We start from the raw sequence: 12,033 nt of genomic DNA, 5'->3' as shown, positions 1-12,033 counted from the left end.
ATTCTTCAGGAAGGGTATATATCAGAATCCTCTAGGGCCACCCCCCCCCTTTTTTAAATGCGTGAGCTCACCGCTTCCCCTGCAGTGGCTGTCATCTTCCTGTCCCACATTGGATCCTGTCGTCCCTGTGCTCAACGCTTTCAGCCTAAAGAACAAATTGTGACATCCTTCTTAAATAAGAAGTATACAGGATCACCAGGTTGAGAGATCTCCAGAAACAAAAAGCATGTCTCATTCAGACACAGCATTTTAGAAGCAGTCTCCAGCAGGCAAAATGGAATGTCTTTCCGTTGATACGTATGCCCTGGCTTTTAATCATAGAAACCATTTTTGGTGTTACAGTAGAAATATTCAAGTTTTAAAAATCAAATGAGTTGCTCGAGTTCTTAGTACAGTGCAGAGCTGTAGTTTCATTTTCAGATGCACCAAGACTTGTCCCCTTTTCCTTCCTAGTAACTTCTCATCAGCGGAAACTGGTTATGGCACTGAATCCCCACTGGCCCATGTGTGGCTTGGGATTTAATTCATAAGTGTGTCTTGGACAGGGCCTTTGGCAAGAATGTCAGATTACATTTTCAAGGAATGCTTTTTAGAAACACAGACAGAATACGTGGTGTATGCAAGGCTCAGATGGGCAAAAGTGGCCTGTTGGAGTGGCTTGTTTGCACTCAGGGGAAGATGACTTTGCCAGCAGAAACATTAGCCAGGTATCTACCCAGTTGTCACCCTTTCCACAAGGCAAGCCTTTACCATTAGACAGAGTCTTCCTGTAAAGATCTTCTCTGTAACATGGAAGTGGACTCTTTTTCCTTAGTTTTTGCCAAAACAAATAAATGTGCTCCAGTGTTCAGATATCAGCAGGTCTCCCGAAGGTCCTGCTGAGGGCCCCTGGTGGGTAGGTGGTGGGCGGAGTGCACGGGCCTTTTGTTTAGCTGCTGGCTAGTTCAGTCGGTCACCAGTAAAACTTTAATTGCTGTGACCCATTTTTGAAGGGTGTTTGTTCAGTGCCAAAAATTTAAAATCCTCAACATCTAGCACCTTCTTATATGTAGAAAAGTATTCTTTCCTGCTGTCTCTTCGAATTTTCTGGCTGTAGGTTCTGTGTGTGTGTCTGTGCGTATGTGCATTGGAGGTGCAAAAAAGGGTGCTTTTTTTCCTTGGTCATAGACGCCTATTTTGATAAGATCCAATGAATGACCCTTTCGTTTATTGTATGTGTGAACCATGTTAAGATTAGGTGAATATAGATTCGCTTCCAGACTCTGAACTGTTTTGCCTTGGAAATTCAGTGTATTACCACAATCGAATCTTTGCAGGGGCTTGAAAACCAGCCTGTGATTAATTTTAGCCTGTGAAAATCTTAAATAAGTAGCTGCTCTCTTTTTTTTTAAAGTTTAATTTTTATTTATTTATTTATGGCTGTGTTGGGTCTTCGTTTCTGTGCGAGGGCTTTCTCTAGTTGTGGCAAGTGGGGGCCACTCTTCATCACGGTGTGCGGGCCTCTCATTATCGCGGCCTCTCTTGTTGCGGAGCACAGGCTCCAGACGCGCAGGCTCAGTAGTTGTGGCTCACGGGCCTAGTTGCTCCGCGGCATGTGGGATCTTCCCAGACCAGGGCTCGAACCCCTGTCCCCTGCATTGGCAGGCGGATTCTCAACCACTGCGCCACCAGGGAAGCCCGCTGCTCTCTTATTATAATTCATTACGTCCTAAGTTCTCACTGTGAGCATTTCAATTAATTTTCTTTGTGGTGTGTGAGAGTGATATGGATTCTTTAATACAGCTACATCAAGTACTGTACTAGTTGGGGGTCCTTTGTATTACTTTATGTATTAAGATTGTGTTTGGGGAGATCCTCAACCCTGAAACCAGGAGACAACTGGATATCTCTTTGTTAATTAGGTGTCCCAGTACCAAAGGCCTGCTGTGAACTTGTTAAGCCAGTCAAGAGGCAGTTTTGTTTTTGGTTGTAACAAGATGTTTCCAGAAAACTAAGCTTCTTCCACTAATGAGATCTAAGATGTTCGGCAACCTCACAGCTCTAAACTCTTTCACATTCTTCCCTGTGCCTCCCCCCCCCCCACCCCCCCCCTCCGCCTTTGTTAGAATTATCGGTTGACCAAGGGTTTCAGAAATGCCAAATGAAGCATTTAGCAGTTTCTGGATGAGGAAGTTATTTGAAGAATGTTTCCCTTCTTCCCTTCTTTAAAAGTCCTTTAATGCTGCGTACCCGTTTTTGTCTGGCAATAACACTCTCCCTACTTTTGAATTGCCAGGAAGGAAGAATGATCAGGAATATATCTGATTATGTAATTATTTGCATCTGTGCAGTTGACAGTACTAGTGTTCGTCAAATAAATTGCCAACACCACGTTATTTGAAATCCGCCCCCTCCGCAAAACTACTTTGGTATCTGTCCGAAGTGAAGACTTATTTCCTCTAAGCACCCACAGCCAAGAAGCAGCAGTGGCCGTCGGCTCCTGGCCCAGTTCATAGCCATGATTAGTGTTGTTAAAAAGATTTTGCTCTTCATTCCTCCTCCCTTGATTTATTATACACACTTACCATTGATAGGTTCATATGTCTTCAGTAAACGCCTTCCTGAGTTCCTGAGACCTTAGGTCTTTTCAGACCCCTTTTGTCTGTCATGGAACATGAACTGCAATAAATAACAGAAGAACAGTGAAGGTAAATCCTTATAAACATCTGTAGAAAATGATACGAGGGCACCTATACCCCACAAATGAATATTGGTTGACTAACGTGATAGTACCTGGTGGGGTTATTTTTGAGTGGCGCCATATCTCTTGGTCATTATGAGGGAGAGGCGTGGTCTGTTCAAAGCACAATTTTTGGTCTGTGACAGAGGAGGAACAAGGCAGAAGCTCTCCAAACTCTCAGGTCCAAACCACAAACAGAATGCCCCTGGTGTAGGGGAGGCAGATGGTCTGCATGTCTTTGACATTTTCTTGGCCCTTAGGGCTACCTAAAGGCGACATTTCCTGGAAGCCATTCATCTGTATTTGGACAAGTGGCTACACCGCACACAATCATAAAGGTCAATATTATAGTGTCTAACATCTGTACAGAAGATGCTGAACAAGAAAATCTTAAAACTGAGAATCATTTAACATCCCCCTTTGTGACTTACCATAGACTCAAATCCCAGCGTGGACTCCATTCTTTCCTCTTGGCTGACAACTCCTTGAAATGCACTTATCCCTTTGCTCTGTTTGCCACATCAATTGCTTATATATTTGCTCAGTTCTTGGTTGTTGTCACATATTTTACAAATCATTCTTCATTAACGGTACCCTCTCTTGCAGTGTAAGCTCCCAAAGCTAGAAAAACTATGTCTCATTTGCATGACTTGCACAGTATTTAGCATAAAATCTCGAGGAATTTATGCGAGCCTTCCATTGATATTGAATGATACTCTCTTTACTGGCCACACTGATTTTTCCTGTATGATAACAATCTTCCTGATTGGAAAGTTCTTTTGTCTTTTGGAGATGGCTTCATTATCTTATTTTTCCAAGAAGGAAATCAATATTTTCAGTATAATGAAACTTTTTAGATACGCATGATGCCTGGGCCTTTGCAGGAACATCACGGAGAGAAATGAAGCCAAGCATGTGCACCTAAATCAAACTCTTCCGTTTTGGACTTGATGAATGATGATGGAGATTGATTGTCCTACATTTTATCTTCCAGGTGATCATTTGAAGATTTGTCCCCAGGGTTATACCTGCTGCTCCCAAGAGATGGAGGAGAAGTACAGCCTGCAAAGTAAGGATGATTTCAAAAGTGTGGTCAGTGAACAGTGCAATCATTTGCAAGCTGTCTTTGCGTCCCGTTACAAGAAGTTTGATGGTATGTATTGGAACTTTGGCCTAAGTAAGTGTAGATATTTGCTTTGTTCTTGAATTCTTTTTTTTCTTTTTGCCATGCGGCTAGCAGGATCTTAGTTCCCTGACCAGAGATTGAACCTGGGCCACAGCAGTGAAAGCGCCGAGTCCTAACCACTGGACCGCCAGGGAACTCCCTTGAATTCATCGTATACCTTTTAGTCAAGTCACATCTACGAGCTGCCAGTGAAGTTCGTACAGTTGCTTTTCCCAAGTGCCTTTCTTCTCTCAGTGTTCAAGTTTTCTCCCAAGAGGCTCTCCTGGCTGGACCCCAGGGGCAAGTTAGCCTTACAGCTTTATTGCTAGAATCCTTCCAGATACACTAGAATCTGTACGGTATGGTAGCCATTATGGAAATATGGTCACAAGGAGCCAAAAAAGAGATCAAAGTAGTTTAATTTAAATGCTTTCATTTATTTTCTTGAGTGAACACACAATAGTGTTGTTGACACAAGTCACTAAAGAAAAATCTTCCTAATAAAAAGCAGGCATCTGAAAACTTAGTCAAAATAACCACAGAGATTCTGCAGATGCTGGACTTCAAATTAAATTTCAGAATGGATCCCTCAAAGCCAACTAGAATTCCTAGAAGCCCTGTAGAACACAGGATTAAAGCTCATGCAGCAGTGACCCAGAGGTAGCTCCTGGGCTCCAGTCTTCATTAAGTTCAGCACCATCCCTGGCCTCATTTTAGCTGAAGCTTTGGTCAATCCACGTTAAAGCCACAAGAAAACCCATTTCAGTCCCCTGTGCCAAACACAGATTTTCACATGCACGCTTTCTTTTCAGAGTGAAGAAATAGACAATCTGAGCCAGAAGAGAGGCACTTCAATCGTATCTGAAGCAATGTAATAGATAACAGACTTTCAAAACTAGAGTATGGGGTCCAGACACCTCAGGATTCCTTTCTCTGGTGCTGTTCACTCAGTCTGCAGGTCGTTATGAAGTAAATTTAATTTTAATAGGAATGATTTCCTTTGTACCTGTTGTAAAGGCCATTCTAATTACATAGTACCTTTGAAGCATGCTTTTCCTGACATTCTGTGTGGTGAAGAAGTACAAGGCAAATTTTTGAGACGTGAAATGTCTTTGAGCATTTCTGTAAAGGGCTCATTACCATGGTGCGAAGTGGGATTAAATTAGATTTGATCTAGCTGATAAGGCAGCCCCCAGCTAAAGAACAGGTTGTATTTCAAATGTTGCCTTTGAGATTCGTTATTTGAAACTGGTAACTGATTTAATGTGTTAGTCGGTTCCCAGGCTAGACGACAAAAGCATATATATATATATATATATATATATATATATATATATATATATATATAAAATAAATGTATTTATTTTTATTTTACTTATTTTATTTTTGGCTGCATTGGGTCTTCGTTGCTGCGCGCGGGCTTTTCTCTGGTTGTGGCGAGCGGGGGCTACTCTTCGTTGCGATGCGCGGGCTTCTCATTGCAGTGGCTTCTCTTGTTGTGGAGCACAGGCTCTAGGTGCACGGGCTTCAGTAGTTGTGGCACGTGGGCTCAGTAGTTGTGGCTCGCGGGCTCTAGAGCGCAGGCTCAGTAGTTGTGGCACACGGGTTTAGTTGCTCCGCGGCATGTGGGATCTTCCCGGACCAGGGATCGAACCCGTGTCCCCTGAATTGGCAGGCGGATTCTTAACCACTGTGCCACCAGGGAAGCCCTGACAAAAGCATATTTAATTTGTAATGTAGTTGAACTAAAATTTTCCATGTAGTGTACCATTTATTGTGCCCATTTCCCCCAATGCTTTGTATGTGGAGTTGTGTTTAGTCTTTACTAATCTCCTTTCCCTGGATGGATGGAAATAATTTACGTATCTATATATCCTGTTTATTATTCTATAATCCCCAATGCACAGGCTGTTAACTATGTTAACACCACGTGAAGATGAGTGTTATTGGCCAAAGACATCATTAGACCACCTCTGTCTCTTGGCCACTAAATTATCAGTATGATTATTGAAAAGAATGGTATTCTCTTGACAATGGCATTTCTCATTCAAGACAGTAACCGAAGCAATTTCTTTTCCTTTGAGGAGAAAACTTAGATAATCAGACAGTCATCTTTGAAAACTTGAGATGCTGATATTTAAAAATTACCACTTGGGGGTTTAATAATGGGACTTAGAAGGGAAAATTCCTGCTCTTTAGAAATGGCTAGCCTGTCAGTAGCAAGATACAGTGGAGATGAGGCAGTTTCCAACTTCCAAGGTCACTGCCTCCAAATCACCCCATTTCTTCTTAGACGTGTCTCCTCCAGGTGTGGAGTGCACAGACATTTAGTGATTTCTCTTGCCAGTGGGCCTGGTAGTTTCACTATTCTTTCCCCTTCTCACTCCCCATGGTTTTATAGCATTACTCATATGATTCCAGTGTGTACTTTTTAAAAAGCCATACAGAGAAGTTTTATCAGTAAGTATTAACATATGTTTTTTTAAAAAGGACAGAAAGGGACTTCCCTGTTGGTGCAGTGCTTAAGAACCTGCCTGCCAATGCAGGGGACACGGGTTCGAGCCCTCGTCCGGGAAGATCGCACATGCCACGGAGCAACTAAGCCCGTGCGCCACAACTACTGAAGCCCGTGCACATAGAGCCCGTGCTCTGCAACAAGAGAAGCCACCGCAATGAGAAGCCCGCACACCGCAACCAAGAGTAGCCCCCACTCGCCACAACTAGAGAAAGCCCGCGTGCAGCAAAGAAGACCCAGCGCAGCCAAAAAATAAAATTAAAAAAAAAAAAAGGACAGAAAAAGTTTCTCTTGCCCTTCCCTACCAGCCTTCACCTTCAATAAATGTGTTTAACGCTGTTTATCAGTTTCAAAACTGCCCATGAAAAATGATGATGAAACCCCAGCTTGTTTCTTCTGACTTCAAATTAGACTATGGCACAGACAATAAAGGTAGGGAGCATAGATTTAAATTTTTTTGAAGGAGTTGTAGCCTAAATGTGTTTGGCCTGGAGATCAGAACAGAGCTGGGATATTTTGCATATTTCCTCCAAGCTAGGCTTTCTGAGACAATTAACTGCTTTTATATGGTAAAAATCTCAGTTGATTGGTATCCAACAAACCGTAATCCTCAAGTGGGTGCTGCATTTATTGATTGATTTTTAAGGTTGGCAATTATGACCTGCCAATACTCCACAAGGCCTGAAGACGATGTTGAGTGAAATTGTATAGGGGCTGTGGTGACTCTCAGAAATTCAAGGGTGGAGTGTGCTTTGGTCAAAGAATTCTCTAAGCTTGTATAAAAGCCAAACCCTGGGTTATTGATGTGCATGAAAGGGAGGAAGTTAGGCAGAGTAACAAGATGGCTACTGGAGAACCAAAATGGGGCAGCAAGGTGGCATAAGGAAGGCTGGGGATAAGTACTGAGGAAATAGCAAAGGACACATGGGAACGTAGGAGGTCAAAGTACGTCAGAGGAGCATTTTTTGCCATCTCCAAGTTTACAGCATAACTTTGACGTGGTGATGCTGACCTCAGGCAACTTCATCTGTCATCAAAACTTCAGTCATGTTTATGAGATACCACTTCTTTCTAAGGCAGGAACAAGGTTTTTTGTTTGTGTGTTTGTTTTAAATAAACTTTCAAATAAAAATAAGGTTTCGAGGCTTTTAGGGCATTAGCCTTCTTTTACCAGAAAGCATCCCATTTTCATTCTGCCTCCATGAGCTCTGGTCAGTCTGAGCGCCAGCGCTGGCATTTTGGAGTCAGTCCACTTATCTCTAAGGTCGTTTTTTGTTCTACACATGTAATTTTCTATCGTTTGTACCTCTAAAGAGACTATACAGTGTATAAACCAGTTTTTAAGTTGTAAACTCTGTGCACGTGTGTGTGTTTTCAGACCTGGCTGAAGTACAGAAGAACTTCCTTAGGCAGCACCTCCGCCCCCTCCCAATTCTCAGATTTCCCATATTTTAAACCTGCGCCTCTGAGTTTAAGGACTCACCTCTTTATTTTCTTACACGTTAATCTTCTTCATCTAATCTTTGACTTAGAATATTCAATACCAGAAATGGACTATCCTGGGCTAGAGACATAGAGTCAGAAAACTTTAGTGACAGAGCTAGCTGCTCCCCCTCTTGGCCAGTTTTGGGAATTTTTCTTTTTTTTGAAGTAGAATTGCTAATTAACATAGCTGAATCAGTTGTCTCATGAATATGCTAATCAGATACTCCGTTCAGGGGGCTTTGAAAGAATTGCTTGGCAAAAGGAATAGAAACAATAGAAGTGCGGCATAATCCGTGTTTGGGGACCACAACATAAAGACCCGCCCCAAAATGTCGCATTTTGTGAGAGACTAGTTGTTTTTAAAAGAATCAGAGCGAAATCAAACAACCCAAATAGATTAAGAAGATTAGAGCTGCCATGTTAAATATATTTCTGAATTACATAGTAAAAATGATGTTAACAACTACAAAGATAGATTATTGCTTGCAAACTCCCCGAATCAAGTTATTTGCTAGATGTTTTTGTGTGTTCTAAAAGAAATTTTAAGAAAATAGTGATGTTGTCTGACGCTAGTGCATTGGGAAGACTACTTTCATTTGCCATTGTAGGAGCAAATGTAGCAACTTTGCCCAGGAGGCAGAGCCCACCGAGTTGTCAGCCTGTGTCAGCCTGTTTCTGCTGTGAGCGCACTGTGACCTGGGGCAATTAACTGGTCTCAGTTTTCCCATCCATAAAATGAAGGGGTTGAGCTGGATGCTCTCTAAAAGACCCTTTCAATTCTTCAAATTCTGTGAATCTTCTCAACATGTGACTAGACCAGCTGCTTCAGTGAAAGGTCTTACAAGATGTTAATTAGGCGTCTGCATGGTCCCCTCTATTTTCCTCCTATCATTTCTTAACCCTCCGCTACTTTCACTGGGTCTTTGAAAACCCTCCCATGAGCCTGAAGCTTGTTAACTCGAATAATAGTAGAAATGTTCTGAATTAGCTTAAAACGCACATAAAAGAAATAATTGTCCCATCTATCTGAAGAGTGCTTCATGTCCTGCCTTTGTGAAATGATAGAAAACAAGGGGGCTGGAGAGCTTAAGGGAAAGGGTGGCCACTCTTCATATTGAGCCAAATTTCTGTTTTAATCAGTGACTAAAAATTTTCCATGGTTCATCCTGGCCATTACCTCATTAGGCCAGTAGGCTCAGCAGTGTGGAGACTCAGCGAGTTGAAGGCATTTGGATTCCCATGCCCATGAAAGACAAATATAGCCAACTAAGCTTCATGGCTGTTGGCTAAGCTGAAGCTTCTGGAATTTTCCTGACCCCTGACTGCAAGCATTTTTCAGCTGCATGGTTTTCTTATTGTCCTTTGCACGGCCATACTGACCTCGTGAAGACCTCCCGGGTCTTTAGTTTAAGTCTTCGACATCCTCAAGATAAATGTGTCATAGAAATGTGTGACGTACATACAACATACGGTTGTTTTTTAATCCTTACCTCAGATTTCATTCATTAAGATGTCTTTTTAAAATTTGTAGCTTTTTTAAACCTCTCCTACAGTGCGGCAGGCAGGATGAGTAGCCCCGAAAGTACAGAAAAAGACATGAGGCCTCTGACCTTCCTGCAAACGCAGTGTTCCTTCCAGATCATACTATGGGTGTTTGATTTGGTTGGAAAGCACTGCTACTCTGTGCTTTACAGTTCTATTTTCCTTCTTTTTTTTTTTTTCCTTTCCAGACAAAAGAGACTAAAATGCTGGGTATTTTTGCTAATTCTTTGATAATCTCTGTGAAGCGTGATGAGAACAAGCCACTGCCAGCTTAATGGAATCAAATCAAGAGCTCAGATAAAACACGCACTTTTCTGTATTGACAAGGGTTTTCTGCCTTTTGAGTTGTTATCTCAGGTGTGGCCAGTTGTGGCTGTAGCATTGGCCGTCTCATTGAAAATGCTTGTGCAGCTTCCAGGGAGCCCTGAGCACACTCTCTTTGGGCCTCTGCTATTAGCTGTGGCTTCTTAAAGAAGGCGTGGCGTCAGCAAGAAGCAGCCGATCTGTTTGGAGGCGAGTAAATACACAGAAGAGCTTCAGCCGAATTGCTTTTATCTATTTTTTGGTTCATTGTGCTTTGAGCCTGGGAGTTGAGAGCCTTGTTGATCATCTCTGCTCACCCTTTTTCCATGCGTCTGTCTGTCCCAGCAAAGAAAAGGGCTTATTTGATCTAGCAGTGACTCTGACTGAGAGAATTCCCAAGCCAGTCAGGCCTTTCTTGTTCATTGTCCTGGCCCATCTCTAATGCGCGCTCTTTGCGCGCGGTCTCTCTCCCTCTCCCTCTCCCTCTCTCTCTCCCCCTCCCCCCTCCCCCTCCCCCTCCCCCTCCCCCCTCAAGAATCTGAAGCTCTTCATAATACAGAGGACTGGAGCAGGGAATGCTACATGGGCATACCTTTTCTGGAGGTCAGTTTGGCAGTGTATCAGAGGTTTCAAATAGCTTCATTCATACCCTTTGACTCAGTAACTGTACTTCTAGGTTTTGATCTCAAGGAAAGAAAGATCTGCATACAGATTTATGTACAAGAATGTTCATCAGAGTATTACTTGTAATAATGAAATATAGGAAATCATCCTAAATGTCCCATAATGATTACATTATGATCTGTTCGTATGGTGTCATAGTATGCAGTTGTTAAAACTGATGTTTCTGAAGGCTTTTTAATCACATCGGAACTGCTAACCATACAGTGTTTCGTGAGAACAGGGTATAAATACAGTATGACCTCAACCATGTGACAATACATACCTTCACAGAAAAAGCAGGAAAGAAATTCAATAAACCATTGTTGTTCTCTTAATGGTGGGATTATGGGAATTTTTGTTTTCTTCATACCTTGCCATATTTTTCAAATTGCTGCAATTTGAAAGGAATACTTTATAGGAAAAAACGGTATTTTTAAACGAAAAATGTAAGAACTGCTTTGGTGGTATTTTGCCATGTTTGGGGTTTTTTTCAGTATTACAGTGCTCCCTGTAGACAGTTTGGAAGAAGTAGAAAAAAATGCGTCGAAGCCTCCAGCATTTAAGTCGGATGAATAGAATAAAGGGAAATAAGTCATTTTTGAAAGCATGAGATAGATTACTTTTCCGATGGTGTCCCTGCAAAATTGGGGTGAACTAAATTGAGAAACATTGAAAAAAATCACGCTGAATCCCTAACACCCATCCAACACCACTGTGTGCACCTCATCTTTTTTTGGTCAGGTAGACAATGTATATACATACATACAAATCAGAATCATAACCGATTGTGCCATTTTGCGTCCTGATTTTTCTCTTGATATTAGATCATGAGCAGATAGACTGTATTATGAGGTTTGTGTATGAGGTCATATAATAGGTCCACGTGGAGGTTAGTATCTGGAGCACTTGGAACACTGCTTCAGCCTTGGAGCATCTTTTCTTCTTTTTTTTTGGCTGGCCACGTGGCATGTGGGATCTTAGTTCCCCGATCAGGGATCGAACCCATGGCCCCTGAGGTGGAAGCGTGGAGTCTTAACCACTGGACCACCAGAAAAGTCCCCTCAGAGCTTTCTTAAACATGCCCTCGTGGGCCCTTCTCAGTGAGAAGGAATTCGGCTGTGCTAAAGAGACTTGGCTAGCTGGTGCTGGGAGTACCATTGCTAGAAATGGAATGCGGTCCAGGGGAAGGGAACTTACCGTACTGACAGTGTGTCCCTGGCCAAGTTAGTCCGGAGAGAGAATTAGCATTCAAAATGCATTAACTACTAAAAGTAACCTTGGGAAGAAAGGGCTGCTCCTACAGTGGCAGGGTCCCCTAGCCCCCTTTCATATGCTAGCAGCCCCTAATAAGGGCCTCAGCTGGCAATGGCCTTCTCATCCTAGGAGAGGACCATTGTTGGGCTACAGCTGATGATTGTTAGTCAAGTACGCGTCCTTTTAGTACACCATGCCCTCCCTCAAAGGACACCATGCCCTCCCTCGCAGGCACTCCTGAGGAAAGTGCCTGTTAGAGACTTAACACAGACTTGACCAAAAAAGCAAGACAGGGGAGGAGATTAGTCTTTGGTTTCAGTCAGTAAAATGCTTGCTTAATTTCCTTTTTTTCCCCCCTTCCATTTGTAGGTGCTTATGTTAGCTGTT

General features: G+C 42.5%; 1 protein-coding gene across 1 annotated transcript in view; it reads left to right on the top strand.

Moving 5' to 3' along the window:
• Positions 1–12,033, top strand: part of GPC4 (glypican 4) — a 106,168-nt gene that overhangs the window by 68,537 nt on the left and 25,598 nt on the right. The window contains exon 2 of the mRNA XM_061178667.1: positions 3,714–3,872. Within this exon, the coding sequence (XP_061034650.1) occupies positions 3,714–3,872 (159 nt within the window). The remainder of the gene's footprint in view (positions 1–3,713; positions 3,873–12,033) is intronic.

This window comes from Eubalaena glacialis, chromosome X (assembly GCF_028564815.1).
Source record: "Eubalaena glacialis isolate mEubGla1 chromosome X, mEubGla1.1.hap2.+ XY, whole genome shotgun sequence".
Classification (NCBI taxonomy): Eukaryota; Metazoa; Chordata; class Mammalia; order Artiodactyla; family Balaenidae; genus Eubalaena; species Eubalaena glacialis.
Note: the sequence above shows the minus strand (reverse complement) of the source record. Positions and strands in the feature narration are given on the sequence as shown.